The sequence below is a fragment of the Aptenodytes patagonicus genome, chromosome Z (assembly GCF_965638725.1).
Source record: "Aptenodytes patagonicus chromosome Z, bAptPat1.pri.cur, whole genome shotgun sequence".
In the NCBI taxonomy this organism is placed as follows: Eukaryota; Metazoa; Chordata; class Aves; order Sphenisciformes; family Spheniscidae; genus Aptenodytes; species Aptenodytes patagonicus.
The window spans coordinates 27,060,619-27,078,056 of NC_134982.1; the positions used below are offsets into that span (position 1 = coordinate 27,060,619).

The window sequence follows — 17,438 nt, forward strand, 5'->3', positions numbered from 1 at the left end:
TGGTAAAAGATAAGCTGTGTTTTCTAGTGCTCTATCCAGAGCTGCTCAGGCACCATCTTAAAATATTGCTGCAAGAAGACTCAATACCAAAGCAGGCATCACCAGCAGTGCAGATGCCACCAGCAATGAAGCCAGTGGCAACAGCTCCACTACCAAAGCGTGGTACATGGTACGTTTTTCCAAATACGAACGTGAGCAATCCAGGTGGATCTCGGCCCTACAAAGGCAGAACCAGTAAGGGCACAGGGCACGAATTGGAGCTGGGAGAGGACAGCCTGCTGCAGAGAGGCTGCCGCAGCACTGCCGACAGCTCTGACCTAGCTGCACACGTGTACTGACCAGCCTCTGGGCACATGCCCAGGAGCACCTGCTTTAAGAGTCTCTCATCTCTCTCTTCCAACAAAGCCCTCTTTTTAGGAGAGCTACAGAAGAATCTAGATATTGCAACAGCAATTATGTCATCTCAAGTCACTTGGTATTTTCACAGCTTCAATTCAGATGAGATCATTATCCAAACGATGAGTCAGTCCAGTTAAATCTTTTGGCATGTTCTGGCTGTGCTGCAAATGGACCAGGCTTCACCAAAGAGCTTTGAGAGCTTCTACTGTTACTCCTGTGCCATCTTGACAGCTCAGAGAATACACAGACAAAAGTGATTTCAGGAGCAGGTACTCAAACGGTTGGTTCAACCTGTTTGTGTTTTGTTTTTAACTGGGAAAGCTCTGTTTTATCCTAGCGCAGAAAGTGTAGTGTACACCAACCAGTGTATTTTTTGAATTTATCCTATGCAAAACACCAAACTGATCTGTCAGCTCCTATTGTAGACAATGAATTAAAGTTTAAAAGAAAAACAATACCCCAAAGGAAATAACCCCTAACTTTTTTAAAGATGGCATTCACTGAACACAGATTAATTAAGTTTATGTCCAATTCCATGTAGAATTGTATTCCCTGTCATATAGATAAGAAAGGGGAGCCTGTTATGCCCTTTTGGTGCAATAGGTGCCAAACTGATGGTGGTCTGCATGTGTTGCACACACTACTCATCCAACAGTGCTTGGAGACTGGCAGGGTACTGGATGTGCATACAAGCTGCTTTGTTTTGATTTTGATTTATTCAGTGGATTGGTGAATTTGTAAAAGATTTTTTTTTTTCTTAATGCTTTGAGATTATGATAATTTTTGAAGTTCAGCTTTTTATGTAGGTATTTTTACTGGTTAACTCTAAATAAAATAAGAACTCTGGTGTCCCCTAATCTTTTCTCTACTATAATGAAAAATAGAGAAATACCCTGATTCACCTTTTATGCAGGCAGAATGGAAAGTTATTTTGTAAGGAGAGAATGTTTCCAAGCTTTTTGTACTATATATATACAAGATAAAACTTTAACAGTGTCACATAGCAAGATTTTACGCATTATCAGAGATCTGAAGCTTAGTAATGGGTAGCAGTCATTGGAAAGCATTTCAGTACATTAAGCAATGCTTCATTAAAAACAAAACAAAACCCTGCTGGCAAAGGAAACTAGCTGCAGAGATTATAGCATTGGCTTTTACTCTCTACCTGCATGTTTTTGTCCTCCCCAGCAGTGAGAGAACATAGGGCTAAGCATCTTGAAAAAGAAAAAAAACAGAGAAAATACTGGTTTGCTCAGTATATTCCATTTTAGGCTCAAATGGTTTGATTATTTGATTACTTTATCTGAACTATTAATTCTGCGGTCTTAACATAACCAAATAGACGAAGGCTGGCAGAAGAGCATGTTCTGCCCACCTGAGATAGAGATAGATGTGCAACTATATGAACTAGGAAGTTTGTTCCAGAACATAACTGAGTTATGTGTTTGGGGAAAATATTGTGAACAGGAATATATGCAAATGGTGGCACTGTGCACAGCTTAAGCTGTGACACTGAAAGACCTTTGTGGATTCATGAGATAAGATTCTGAGTAAAATTCTGATAAATGTTTAAATAAATGTCTGGTCTGCATGACCATATTTTCTTTCCATTTTATAAATGCTGTTAATGATTTATTCAGATCTGCTTAAATTTGTCCCTGATGAAATGAGTTGGTTTTCTAGGAGGGCATTTATTAGGAAATGGAAGATAAAATTCAGAACCAACTGAAGAACCAACTGATGCTAATAATTGCCATTATCAATTTACAAAATGCAATGCACTGTTTAGAATTGTTTTGAAACAGCAAGTTGCATGATGGACAGTTAATGAAACTGTTTCTTGTACTATGTATGTACGCTGTACTTTTAAAGTACACTAAAGTTCTCTATAGAAAGCTTGAAATGCAATGAGGAGATCTAATAGATAATCTTATATTTAAAGATCATTTTCAGAATCGAATTAAATGTTTGAAACTTACAGAGCAGACAGATTTTCTTAAAGCTCGTAGTATGCAGGGACTTCTTAGTAATATATGTCTATCGAGGCATTGGGAGATCTTCAGATATGCAGGTTTGATTTGGAATTATTTGCATTTCCCAAGGGGAAGACATAATCAAGAACTTTACACCTTGTGGCAATAGTACAATCAGATGCTACATTTACACTAGTTTGTAGACTGCATTTGTTTTCAAAAGGGTTAATGTCAGTGAAAGCTTTAAAAAGAAAACTCACCAGCCCAATACATAAAAAGGCTGTCAGTGCTGAAGTAAGTCCACTCCTATAACCTTGTGGGACCTGTTGAATATCTGCTATTGTCCTATAGCTTCATTCTCTTCAATAAGGTATGCATGTGGGCAGAATCATCCCCTATAGGTGTTGCGACTGAAATTGTTCTTCTCTGAAGTACAAGTAGAGAAGGCTAGTCGTAGAGGTAAGTTGGTTTCTTTGCAGGTGAATTTGTATTTCCTGATACAATGGACAAGCTGTTGTGGCGTGTTGCTATGGGAATTATCTATTTCAATAGTGAATACTGTAGGAAAAAAATTACAGTTTAATAACAAAACTGTTTCTCAGTGACTAGGAAAATCAAAGTTAGTTTGGAGATATGACCATTTCATTTGGTATCATTTGTCCTTGGTCATACTTGGTGGAAGAGGAGGAGTACCTTTGCAGGCAGCTTGTCAGAGCTGGAGATTCAAAGTGACAGAGGAATAGCTGAGGTTTGTGTTTGAGGGATGAAAAGAAAAATGGTTGGCACCCCGCATAACACTGAGGGGTATATCAAACCCCAAAGTTTTAGGGTTTGTAATGGCAGCATTCAGGTTCGGTTCCCAGTGTTGCTACAGACTTTGTTATATGACTGAGGAATATCTCATCTAGAAAACTGGGATGGTCAATAATGCCTTCTTCCTTTCATTTTTCCTATGTATCTAGATGGCAGGAAGGTGTAGCACTACCTTACCTGTATGCATATCCCCACACAGGTCCAGTTTTAGTTTGCTCCATTAAGTGCTGCTGTGACACAAACAGCAGGACATCAGTGCCAGAGAGATGATAGAGCATTTTCAGAGAAGGTCAAGCTGAGAAAGATGCAGATTTCCCTCTAGTCCTTTTCAGCTTTTAAAAATTTTTATTAGTTACTCATTTTCACAGTCATATGCATTTTAAGGACAGAAAAGGACTGTAATCAATACCTAGTATAGCAAGTCAAAATGCATAAAACAAGCCAGAATTTTGTACATGGCTCAGCTTGTAGAAGTATGTCCAATCTTGGCTTTAGCATTGAATCCAGTTGCTAAAATAAATCATGTGTTTCTTTTTGTTTCTTGCTCTAAAATGGGGTTTCTGGAATTTGAATTATTAGTCTAGACTTTTCTGAGCTCTTTGTAGTGAGCTTCCATTTTAAAGTTTAGACATCCCAACTGAACACAGCATTCCTGTAATTATTAATTAATGAAGTATGCAGTATCAGAAACATCTCATTTCAGTTTTTCTCTCTTGGCCGTGGTTAAATAGTTAGCCATTGATAACTGTTAAAGCTCACGTTCAGTAGATGTTAGCAGAGATATTGTATGTCTGTGTTCCTCTGAGTTCATTGCCTTTTTCCAGACTAGATAAAAGGATTTTCATGCATTTTTTTCAAGTTTACTGTTGTTTGTGGTGCCCAGATATTTCAGATGTCTATGTGCCTTTCCAGTATGGAAACATGGCAGCTCTGATCCATCATGACCCTTTTCAGTTACCTTGAGTCACTGCTGGTTCTCCTTAGCTCCAGTACAATGAAAAGTCAGTGTTTGCTCGCTGAAAGTGTTCCTGTCATGTACATGTTTGTGTGCGCGTTACTGTGCGAGCTGCTCATCTGTATCGATTATTTTTGAAGGATGTTTCACTTTCAGTTTGAATTAAGAGGAACATGAATGAATACATACATTTTGAAACATGATAGGTTCTCCATCTCCTCTGTCACTAGTATTGTAGCCAGGTAGTTTGCTTGAGCTGTATGGCCCGGATCCAAAGTGCGACTGTTCTGCTGAAAGTGCGTCCTTTCCACGCTGTGGGAACGTTATGCATCATGAAGCTGGGGAACAGTCGATACCTGTGAGGTGACTTGCTAACTGGTGGCTTTCTGGGGGGACTGACGTAGTTTACAGGCATATGCAGTGAGTAACAGTGCAAACACCTCTGGGTCCTTCCTGCTCATAAAGGGCAGTCCTTGGGTCTACAGCCTTAGGTCTTGTCTTAGCAGAAGAATGACCCACCCCGGGCTGTTCAGACAGGCTGGAGGTCCATAACCTTTGTGGTCGCTCTGCTAATGCAGCCATAACTGTTAAAGGAGGTACGGCAACAGATTCCTTTTGAGAATTAGCTGAAGCAGTGTTTCCTTCATACAAGGAACCAAGGCTGTTTGCAGGGGTGTCTGCTTTGCCTAAAGGCAAATGAGGGGTGCAGTATGGTGTCCCATGTTGGCCTAAGTTCAACAGGCACCTCCAATAAGTGCCTTTTCCTTAAGCTTGTTTGTCCAAAACAGCTTCTCTATCCTTCAGTTTGAGAGACTGTTCCTTCCTAAACAGTCCTCACATCTTTGATCTGGTGTGTTTGCGAGGCTTTTCCTGTTTTAGTATTGTCTTTTTAGTAAGCAATTCTCCAGAGTTTGCTAAGAAGTGGCATAACTGAGTCATTCTTTCCTTTCCTGCCTGTTTTTCTCACCAGCCTCATATTAAATAATAACTAATATATTAGTATAATAAATATCTTAATACAATATTCATAAATTATTAAGAGCAGTTCCAAATCTGTCACGATGAACTCATGGGAGTGAATTGCTTTTTACAACAAGCACAGATTCCAAGTTTTTTTGGGCTGATGCTCTGGCTCATGCATACACTATTAACTATTTAAACAGCCAAAGCCTAGCTTCCTTTTAAGGTAAAAATCCTGAATATAAAAATAGCAAGGATTTGTTTGGTACCAAATATTAGTAGTACTTCCCTTCTGGCTTCCCATTTTCCTCCTAACCATGCTTTCTCCCCTGCCAAAGTTCTTTAGAAGTTGTAGTTAAGAGTTGTTTTAAGAAGTAATCGCAACACAATGAATACTTGAGTCCGCTTGACAGATGTGATATTGTATGTAAAGAAGAAAGGGGGCTTCAGATGAGACTCTTGAAGATTGAGACTTCAGTGAGCTAGTGAGAAATCAAAGTAGGAAAAGAAACTCACAATTCCACTCCCAGTTGGTAAATTCCTGAGCAGTTAGGCTATCACTAATTGTAGCTAAGATTGCTCCCTTAGTGATGATTTTTGATGTGATGTGTAATTTTCTCTTGAGATAGCAACAATAGAAATACTACACATTAGCTTTTCTTAGCCTTGTAGGTTTTAATAAGTTTTGGAATTGCAAGAGATCTTGAGTAAGTTTTCAAAACACAACGTAATGGCTGTAGGTTTAAGGAATCTTGTAAGTCAATAAATACGGAGCAATGGAACAAATCTCCTGCTTGAGAATTTGCAGTTCAGAGGAGATGCTGGAAATCCGAGTTAGCTTGATCTCCTCTTAGTGGGGGGGGAATAAGCAAAGTTTTGTCTGGATGAGGGAAGAGAGAAATGAATCCTGTGTTTAACCTCCCCTGCAGTTGGTCTGAAAATTTGGAAACTCTCATTCTTCCAGTGATTTTTCAGTGATGTGTTGGCCCCGTTAAAGTCAGTGGGAGTTTTGCCACAGCTTTTAATGAGGTCAGAAAGAGAATAGTACATGTCAACTGCTTTTTTTTGAAGTTGGAAATAAGTTTTATATTCGTTTCTTTTACAGTTATGTATTCTAGAAACAAATCCACCTGTAATTAGATGGCATTTTCCATAGCATGATAGGAAGAAGCCCACTTGCAAGATGGGATGGAATAACCATCTTGAGCTGCCTCAGGAGAACAACAGTCACTGTCAGCATTTTTTGTTGGTGTTTATTTATTTATTTTTTACCTGTTGGTGTACATAGAATTTGGGCATTTGGGCACATGAGGGATAGTTTAATTTAAGATTTTACATCTACAAGCTCTGCCTTTGGGAGGAAAAGGCTGAAGTAAACAGGGCATAATTCAAATGAAAGGTAAGGAAATAGGGATTTGATTAGGATACTTCAGTGAGGTTTAACTGTTTTGCAAAATATTTTAGCTATATTTCACATTTTACATTGTGCCAACAGGATCAAGACATGATGCATTCTAAGTCTATATTCCTTCTATTACCAGTGAAATGCATCTGTCTATGAACAGAGTATGGCATGTTTTCAACAGCCTGTCACAATAATGCACTCATTAATATGCCTGTGCAGGTTTATAACAGTTAAATATTTATGAGATATGCAAATGTTTGTGCTCCTTCTTTAATTCACAAGTGACGACTAATCAAAGCTTTGCTTTCTGTTCTTCTCTGCTCTGGAATGTTGTTTTAGTAGGCAATAATTTGATGAAAATATGAAGGTTGATGGAGGGGGAGGGAATCCTTTGCTTATTCTCTGCTGTTTGTCTGAAGCTGTGCAACCACTTCAGCTTTAAAGCACCTTCTCCTGTTTTGTTATCTGACCCTGAATATTTTTGATGGCTTTGAAACGTGTTGCATTTAAAAAATAAAACAAAGACACACTGAAGTATCCAAGTGTCCTTCCTTCTTCTTGGTCCAGGTGCTTCCCATGGTGAGTGTGCGCTGCTTACCAGAAACCAGTGCCAGCAGAGCTCCTCGTGGTCTGCAGAGAAAGCTTACTCCAGACCTTTTGGGACAACTTGTCTTTCCTTAACTACTAATCCTTGTCCCTGTTCTCTTGTGATGGGAATGTGATGAACGTACCTTTTCTAGCATTTGCAAGTCACCTATAAGTGTGTGGGGACAGAAATGCAGAGGTGCACCTTTAGCCAGGTGGGTTGGTGTTCATGGTGGTATCTCCTGAGAAATGCTGTTTGGTGTCTGGTCCACTACTTTGAAGACTGAGTGGAAGTCAGCAGGAGCCTGCCCTCTCCTCCTGGGCAGCAGCTCCTGGAAGAATGCACCTCCTGTGAGGGGACCAAGTGGGAGGAGAAGTTTATTTACTTAGATTTATCACTCACCCAGAAAATGAATAATCTCTAATGCTCATCCCACATTGTCTAAGTGTTGTCCCTCCTGCCTCCATGGTTTGGTGGCTGCCTCACTCTGCCAGGCAGGGTGAAATCACAGTTGACTAGCTTGCTTGTCCAGCAACACCTAAGGATGGAAGCTGTATGAAGTGGGAGCTCATGTCAACCTGGGTGGGGGTCAGCTTGAGGTAATTGAGTCATAGTATGTGAGCCTCTTTCTGTTTGTTTTAAATAGTGAGTCTGCAATCAACATAAATAGGAGCCACTTCCACTTTCATAGTTCAAAGCATTTTCACAGTGTTTATAACTGCTAACGAACAATGTTTCAGAGAAAGCAGAACCCAGGCTTCCATGATTTGCACATTTTGGCTTATGAGATGCTCAAGCTTGTATATTGTAAACAAGGTTTAGAAACTCCTCTGTGCGGTTGTGCTTTGGACTGCAGCAAGCTTCAGAAGAAAATGTCTAATTGTGCCTGGATTTATTTTATAAGTTGGGACTGTTTCAGCAGTCTGTGTGGCCTTCCATTCAGCTGTTTGTTTAAGCCAAGCCAAAAGCCACTTATCTAAAGATGATTTATTCTCACTCTTGAGCTGACAGAACCAGGCTGGGAACGGCAAAAGCTGAATTGTAGGGTTTAGTCTGAGCTCCCGCCTTCAGTCAAACCATAAGGGGAGCATGAAGGACTGGCTGTAACACTGTTTTGGAAGGTACTTGTGGGTCTCTTGTACGTTGCTTGTAGGACACCTTTTAAAATAAATAGCTGTGGTATGTGATTGACTGAGATTTGAACTTTGCAGCTGCTCCTTCCTATCTGCCTGGTATGCCAAAGCAAAACCCTGCAGCTCAACATCTCTAAAATCAAACCTTAATTCAAGTATTATAATTTGGATCAGCTTCTGACTTTCTGGTTTTGTCAGTGTAAGCAAAATGGAGGCAAGTGTGTTTCTTTATAGAGTTCAGAAAAATAGATGTTATTTATTTACTTATAGTCGCAGAATTATAGAATCATTTAGGTTGGAAAAGACCTTTAAGATTATCGAGTCTGACCGTTAACCTAGCACTGCCAAGTCCGCCTCTAAACCATGTCCGTAAGCACCACATCTACATGTCTCTTAAACACCTCCAGGGGTGGTGACTCAACCACTTCCCTGGGCAGCCTGTTCCAATGCTTGACAACCCTTTTGATGAAGAAATTTTTCTTAATATCCAATCTAAACCTCCCCTGGCGCAACTTGAGGATGTTTCCTTTTGTCCTATCACTTGTTACTTGGGAGAAGAGACCGACACCCACCTGGCTACAACCTCCTTTCAGGTAGTTGTAGAGAGCAATAAGGTCTCCCCTCAGCCTCCTTTTCTCCAGGCTAAACAGCCCCCTCAGCCGCTCCTCATAAGACTTGTGCTCTAGGCCCTTCACCAGCTACTTAGCATATAGCGATGTTGTGTAGTAAAGGCAACAGCTGAATAGTCTTAGCTAGAGATTTGAAAGTACAACTTGAGGCAGAGTATCTGGCTGTCAAAATTTCATCTAAAGAGGAAGAAAGTTTTAGTGATATTTTAAGATGGTTTGTTTTGTTAGATCGAAACAACCAGAAGATTTTGGCATTCAAGAGCTCAGTTTTATTCTCTCTGGATGCTGTGAGGATCTGATGTTCTCACTGAGATCATTTCACTGTATTAGCCTTCACTTAATGCAGAGCCTGACCATGAGCATGGTGCAAGGAGCAGAGTAAATGAGGCTGAAGGTGTAGTTTTGAGCTGCCCAGCTGAGGAACGGTAGGTTGTATGGTGGGGTGGGATGGTGCTGCTGAGACCCTCATGCTGGAGAGCTGCAGTGGTGTGCGGCTCACGCGGGTGCTTGCTGTGCAAGGCTGTTTCCCTCCTGGGCACCCACTTGCCCAACGCAGATGGCCTCCTTCCACACCTGTACAATTGAATGCAATAGTAAAAATAGAGGGAGGCCCAACTGAGTAAGGGGTGAGCCTACTTTTTGTAGTCTGCTTCCTCAGCAAGAATTATTTTGAATGAGTTAACACCAAAGGGGTTAAAGAACTGTTGTATATTTTGAATTTGGGCTGTCAAAGCAAATATTTTGACAGTCAGTCAGAAGTGGATATTGAGTGGCTTGCTGTGAAGAACATACAGTTCTGTCATGGAAAAAACTTGTCAAGGGATGGGAAACTGAGAGGAGGAATAAACAGCCAGTTTTCAGCCTTGCAAGGGCCTAGCTTGAGTTTCTGTTGAGCAAAAATGGAAGAAAAGGGGTGAGCAGAGTGCTGGAGAGACGCTTCATGAAGTGCATTTATTTAGCACAGTCTGTATCTGGAAAAGCTTTGATGTATGGCACAAACACGCTATTGGAGCCGTGTGAGAATTGGTTAGGTTCATTTGGGAACTCAAGGTGGACTGTGTTGGAAGGAAAAGATTAACTACACAAGTGTGACTGAATTGTAACTTACCTCCAGTACTTTATCTGCAACCTTTCCTTGCTAAGTCTCACAAAGAAGAAATGCCCCTGCCCCGTCTCTGGTCTATGCGCCGTCCTACTTTGTATGTTTCTGTCCGTCTGCTCACAAAAAGGAGTTGTAGTTGAGTGGTGCTCCCATTCGAGGGCATCACTAGTGCAAGAATAAATTTATGCAGAAGTTCTCCCATAAATAAGGGTGTGTTGCTCTGGAGATATGTTTTGTACCAGAATAGAGTACTTGTTACCTGGGGAAAGCTGAATTATGAAGGTTTCATCAAAGTATATTCTGTTGAACTGCAGTTATCAATGACATTTACTAACCTTTAGGTGCTGCGAAGCCTCCCTGTGTTGCAAAATGGGGAAGTATATGTTCCAGTGAAGTCCTGAGATTTGACACAACTTCCGTATCATCTTTAGATAGGCTATTTCGCTTATGCAGTGACTTTTCTGGAGATACTGTGTTTTTAAATGTTACTGAATTTATTCTTGCACTTGCATTTCAAATGGAAAAGAACTCCATGGTTTGGTCTTTCCTTCTGATTCTAATATAGCATCCCACGTTTGTTATCAGTGCCATGTTTTTATGGCTGCTAGTGTTAATCTGGAATTCCCACCTACTTAAGTAAATATGAACTTTGTTCTCATCTGTGTTTAATAAACAGTATTTTATGTTCAGCAGGTACAGAGTAAGCAGTAAAAGCTATGATGGGTGTTCAATTCTTAGGTCCCTTGCACCTCAGTTAAAATCCTGGAATTACAAAGATGAGGAGTTCCCATGGGTGCAGTGGTTGCACAGAAATACAGATTCTAGAACTTTTTTGAACTTCTCTTAAAAAATAGACATTTTCTATTAAATTCTCTTTAATCGTGCAGATGACAGGAGAAGACTGTAGGTTTGTAGTGGACATTTCCTACATTCCAATTGTTATTTAAAGTGGAAATACTGAGAGAATTAACTTTTTTTTGGCAGGCTGACACTTCAGCTCTCTGTTATTATAAAGGGTGTATTTGAGTCATCAGTATGTCAGGTTGCCTGAAAACTTCATGCTTTCCCCGCAAAAATGGAAAATGAGCTGAACTGTTATCTCAGTATGGCTAAAAGCACAACTAAACATGTTTTGCCTTTTTTAAGACAATGCCATAGCATTGAACTAAGGCAGACAAAATTGAGTTGTTGGCACAGCAGGTTAAGTCCATGTATCTGCTAGTACCAGAGGAGTCTGCAGATCTAGACGAGAAAGAGTAATGCGGATAAAATGTTGTGGATGATTCACTACAACTAGTGTAGGAGGGAATAGAAATTGCTGGATGAAATTCTGAATGTGTTGGAAGTTGTGGGTGTTGGTTTCGTTTTGCATTCAGTGGGACTACAATTCAACCGCTGGGCTCAAAACTCCTGAGAAATTAAATACCAACCCCATGACAAAGCTAAAAAAAAATTGGGGATGTCTGTTTTTCTGGCATCTGCTGACCCCTTTGTGTTTGGCAGCAGCGCAGCAGTGAGGTCCAGATCTGATTCTCAACTCTCTTGCCTCTGTTCAATGTTGGTATTTTGGTTTTTGTGAGGAAAACTTGGAAGTGCTATGTTCTTATCAAGGAGGGGGTAATGTGAGGGCATTTCCTGCTCCCCCTCTTGCTTTCAAGCAATACAGGTTCAGTTCAAGCACAAAGGCATGTGCTACGACCCGTTTGTTATTTTAAGGCAAATATTTGGATACAAGTTGGAAGTATAGTGATCTCTGATTGCCTCCTGTACCAAGATAAGTGTAACTCTGGGAATGTCATCAGCTACTGTTGAAAGGCAGCATAAAAGCTTGGGGAAAGCCCTGGAGAACATTTTGCTGCAGTCCCAGCATACACAGGACTGTGGAAGGGGGGAATTGAGAGGAGTCAGGAAGCTCAAGGCTGACTGGCAACCCCTCTCACCAGGGCTCTCAGCCACTTGGCAGCAACTGGGGCATTTTTTCCACAGATTCCTGTTTACGTGGCATAAGTCATTGGAGGCTGCTGGTGCTGGCATCAGTTCAAGATGAGGTGTGTGACATACCTGCAGGCAGATTGCTTTTCTGAAACACTGCTGCAAAGCTGGGTACAGAACCGGGGGAAGCACTGCTCCTGCAAAACCCAGGCTTCAAAGGGATGGGCTGTGTCACCACATCACAGGGCGGGCTGTTCCCAGCTGCAGTCTTATTTGCCTCCTCTCAAGGCCAGGGTTGGCTCAGCTGCAGTCAGCAGAAGCACATAAAGTTGGAACAAGGTTCCTTCATTGCCCCTTGCACCCAGGTGCCCATGGCACATGGAGCTGTGCCCAGCTTCCTTCCCAAAGGCACGCCATACTGCCTTCCCAAACTGAAGGCAGGAGCTGCACGTCTGTGAAACTGCTTAAACGCGTACGAATATTTTGCAGGGTAACTGCCAGCAACCTTGGTAATTTTGACCAGAGGAAGATGATGGGGGCATGGTGGTAGGAGTGGGTGGGACTGCTGGGTGTTACTGAGACCTTTGCTTGCAAAGTGCTTGACAAACACCCGCAATGAGATGGGGCAGAGCAGATACCGTAAGGACCTCTGGGCAGCGGGAGATTAATCACTCCCCTGGGACAAACCCAGGAGGTTTCCAGCAGGCTGTGTTTGACGGGCCCTTGGTAGAGCTTTTGCATGTTGATGTGGATCTGCGTGAGATCTTGGCTCATTGTGGGGGTGGAAACGAAGACTTTTTTCCTCACTGCTGATGTGTTGTCTCTTTTTTTCTTGTAGGTGTGTGATGTCAAACAGTGGGCAGTCCTTGTGGCCTCCCCCGCCAGCCTGCAGCGTCATGGGCCAGTATGAATATTAAGAAAGAAAAGCGTACTTCAGAGCTCAGCATCACAGAAAGAAAAAAGGGGGAACTAAACAGAGAGAACAAATGACTGCACTGCTTGCAAAACTTGGGGCCGTTCACTTTTTCTCCTGAGAAGTTTCATCTTGGCTTTTGTGAGAGAGCTGGAAGAGCAGGCAGAGCAGCTGTAGTGATTTTCTTAGGGTCCGTTTTTTTCTTTCTTAATTTATTTTTTTTCCCCCTGGTGCCTGGATTTTAAGACTGTCAGCTGCACTGATCACAAGCACTGGACATCAATATGTGTCATGTCATTGTAACGTGTCGGTCGATGCTATGGACTCTCCTGAGTATTGTGGTGGCTTTTGCAGAGCTCATCGCTTTCATGAGTGCAGACTGGTTGATTGGCAAAGCAAAGCCTTCAAGCTCCGAGGATGTGGACAACAGAACGGGGGGCTCGCAGGAGCCTTACCATCCAACGCTGGGCATCTATGGGCGCTGCACCAGAATCTCCCACATACAGCTTTCTAGAAGAGACACGCTTTGTGGTCCTTACGCCGAAAACTTCAATGAGATTGCCAGTGGGTTCTGGCAGGCAACCGCTATTTTCCTAGCCGTGGGAATCATGATTCTCTGTGCCGTGGCGTTTGTGTCTGTCTTTACTATGTGTGTGCAGAGTATTATGAAGAAAAGCATTTTTAATGTCTGTGGGCTGCTACAAGGGATTGCAGGTACGTGTACTTTGAGAGCAACTAAAGATTTTAATTTGGGGGCCATTCAGCTGAAGAAATATAGTGATTCTGTCCTGTCTACAGACAGACTGCATTAGACAGACCCAAAGCGGTTCTATATGCTGGTGTTTATTCAAACACAATTGAAATTTATAGCTACACAGCATGTAATACATTGACATTGGCAGCAGAATTGCAGCCTGATGTGTGCCAAAATGAACTGACCAGTGTTGCTTTTGTTTGCTGTTCATTTTTTTCCCTCGGTTTGAATTTATTTCAGTAACAAAAACTTCTCTCCTTTGTTACCAGCAGAGAGCAAAGTTAATACTCATGTTAAGGTGGTCTATCTCTCTCTCACTACTTTAGTAATTTTTCTGTGGACCGAAGGCAGTTCTGTTAGTGTCTCAGAGGCTTTGTGACTGTGGTGAGAGCAAATACCACCCCAGGGATAAGAACAGCCTGCAGTCACACACCCGGTTCTCCAGCATTTCGTGCTAAGCAGCCTCCTTCAAGGCTGTGAGCTTGACAAGCGATACCTTACGATAAACCCTTCCTTTAGCCAGTTTATTGTTCAGCTGCAGTTACGCAGCGCAGTGAGCTTACCTTTTCATTGTCCAAGTATCAGCTGTGCTTTGCCTGAAAAGATGAACTGGTTCTAGAAATTTGGTGTTTCTGCTTAAACCCATGGATTTTACAGAGATTAAATGACTGTTAGTAAACTGACACTGGACAGCCCTAGTTAGAGAAGTATCTGGTTTTCTGTACTCTCCAGCGAGCCGTGGGGAGAACCTGTCCCATATGCAGGTTTTCATCTTTTGTGCTGTGTGTGTGGTCGTCTGGAGGAGGAGAGTGGTCTTCTGCCCTACCTCTGGCAGCCCTCAGAGACCTGTGAGGAGGGAGGGAATGAGCAGGGCCACCTCCTCCACCTCCACATGTTTTCAATTTGTAAAATGGTTTCGTCACAACAAAAATTAGGAGTTTTAACTTGTTCGCTCGAATGTGAATCCGGCTTCTCCCCTCCTCACCTCCACTGAGGTGGCCAAACACATCTGTGGTGGCTGTACCTAGACAGGAGGTGTAATGATAGGTGTTCAAACCTTTATGAAGCTGGTTGGTTTCATTTGCTTAGTTGAGACCTAAATGAATCTTATTCTAAACACACATGGGGAAGTAGGCAAAAACTGAATTTGCTGCCTGCTGCAGCCCTCCAGAGCCAGTGGTATGGGCCAGGGACCAGCTGACACTGGCTCCTGAAGCACTAGCATGGCGGCTCTCACTGTCCTCCACTTCATGCATCTTTGGTATAAAAGTGTACTGCTTATTTCATGTCACCCACAATGTAAGGTTTGTGCTTCTGGGGCAGAATTAGATCCCTAAGTTGGCTCAAAATGCTTCTGTTCACATGATGGCATACAACTAGCAGATGAATGTCCTTTAGATAAAAATTACAGGTTTTGCTGTAATCACTCCTGGTTTACAGAATTTGCCAGAACCAGTGCGACAAGGAAGCAGCTCTGCAGTGCAGATAAGCCAGGGGAAGGTTTTAGCTCCTTGCTTTCTTACCCTGTACTTCAGAAATAATCCATGAAACCTGTTTTTCAGGAGATGACATTACTTCCTTTCTGTTGGAGGGGTATTTATGGGAGAGATTGGTTAGCAGCCTAAGTAGATGTTTGGCATGTCAGACTGGGGTCTGTTGAAAAGATAACTTTACTTACAACTCTGATACCATCTCAAAGTATCTAGTCTAACATCAAGATTAGCAGGAAGTAGGTTCTTGTATCTTAGAATACTGTTCTGGAGACCACGTATTTGTGAGAAAATAGGTGCAAAGACAGTTTTATGTTTTATTATCAAACCGGCTATACCTGTAGTGGGACTTGTGGCCGCAAGAATTGAACAGTACGATCAACAAAGCATTTCTTGCATGTTACGGGATAGATCAGTCCTTTCTGAGCTGTACTGAGGATAAAAGCGCTTCCCTTCTTATAATTCAGATAAATGACACAGCATGAAACTGGGTAATAGAAAGGTCACGTTACTGAAACTGTTGCTATGAGAAGTACGCCTGCCAGTATTTGCAGCCAGGCGTCTTGTGGCTAGCAACTCATTTTCTCAAGATTAGTTTTACTGGGTCCACTGCTACTTTTGTGCCAGTAGCATTACAGCATCTGCTTACTTAGTTGAAATTATTTTCCTTATGACTTATCACAGGTGCTAATTTCAACTTTCTCATTTCCTGAGTTTTGGAAAATGCTTAAGCAAGTTGTTCAAGAAGGACAGTTGTCAGCATGGTTAATCCATACAGGGATTATGATAGCTAGACTAATGCCCTGACCGGAGAACGAGATATAACCCTGCCTTAATTGTCTTAAGTGTAAGATCATTCTTTCAAATGTGAACAATTATGTTTTTTAATAAGCGTAGGAGAAGAATTCAAAAAATAATTTTGTTTATCAGCCTATATCAGTCCAGTATTTGCAAGTATGTCAAATATCTCATTTTCAAAGATGAGATGCACCCATGGTAGTCTCATCTACAGGAACTCAGGATCTTGCAGACTTAATATAATTTAAAATCTCTGTATCTTTGCAGTGGAGATTTAGTATAATTAAAAACATAGAAGAAGTTAATTTACTCCTGGAATTCATTGTGAAAAAGCAGTAACAGACACCAGATATATCTTTTCAGTCTAGCAGCATTGCTTGTGACCTGGATGATGCCTACGGTGAAATTACAGAACAGAAAGCAACATCTCTTCTGTTACGGCCCTTGTACAAATGTGCAAACTCTCATTTAGGTCAACAGGAAGGAGCCATACACATATCTGGTCCATAGAGGGGTTTTTTGGTGGCAGAAAATTAGAAATACAAAGCCATAAAGGAAGAAAATATGGCTCATGTTTAAACTCCTGTAATTTCGTTGTTATAGAGCAAGACCTTCTACCACTTATTTTCAGACTGCAGTGCCTTTCATTCTGGAGCTGTAGAAACAGTAATCACTGGCCCTGGTTTTGGAGATGTTTGAGGATCGTTTCATCTGGAAAAGCATCTTTTCTCTGCAATAGAGAGTGCAAAGAATGGAGCTGTGTAATTAAATAGATAATTACTACCCAGCAGCAAGAAGACCAGGCAGGCTTTCATTTGAATGTCTTTTTGGGGAAAGTATTCTATTTTTACAGTTTGTGAATCACTTGAAATGCAGAGGCTAGAAGAGGCAGCGTGTTATTATATGGTAACTGATAAAAAACAATTGAAAGTAAATTTTCACAGTAATCATCTAGTTATAGGCAGTAAGTAGTTGGTGATACCCTATTGACATATCTTGATATGAATATAGGATAGTTGCATATGCGTTTACAAGCCTTATTTGGGCTTGGGTACTTCACTTTGGGGCTAAGTAATATAATCTAAGCATAACCTGGCCTCAAATGAGGCTGGGGGGGAGCTTAGGACAGAGCCTAAAACAGGTTTGGCTTCCATCTCTGAAACAGTTTCCTTTATGAAGTTCATCATTAACAACTTTTCTTGGCTTTTTTTTTTTTTCACCTCTAAGGGCACAGCTGGGCAGAGCTGGCCCCGGCATTGTGGCTGGGCGAACACAGACCCTTCCCGACAGCCGGCCGCTGCCTGACTTGCAAGTGAGCCACAACCCGCCAGTGGCACCCTGACTGCACACCAGGAGGTGGAAGCTAAATTAGTAGCACATAGCTTATCTCAGCCGCAAAACTTGAGCAGGCCCCTGTGTTTCCTTGTGGGGAGCTACACCATCATGTGCCTGGGGAGGCTTTGGGGAGAGAGCAGGGGAAAGGGTGCTGGCTTGTCAGGAAGGTGGTTGGGTTTGGGAGTTCAGTTTCTGTTACTCCTGCTTTGCCGTGCTGGAGCAGGGCTGCATTGCCAGGCAGATTTACCGAAAGGGGATAAA

General features: G+C 41.9%; 1 protein-coding gene across 3 annotated transcripts in view; it reads left to right on the forward strand.

The window, feature by feature from the left end:
- LHFPL2 (LHFPL tetraspan subfamily member 2) overlaps nt 1–17,438 on the forward strand; it is a 125,348-nt gene that overhangs the window by 94,562 nt on the left and 13,348 nt on the right. For 2 of the 3 annotated variants that reach the window (XM_076362477.1, XM_076362478.1), the window contains exon 3: nt 12,726–13,514. In XM_076362477.1, the coding sequence (XP_076218592.1) occupies nt 13,085–13,514 (430 nt within the window). In that variant the 5' untranslated portion in view covers nt 12,726–13,084. Of the gene's footprint in view, nt 1–11,970; nt 12,004–12,725; nt 13,515–17,438 lie in introns of those variants that run through there. The other variant, XM_076362479.1, reaches the window with a different exon arrangement.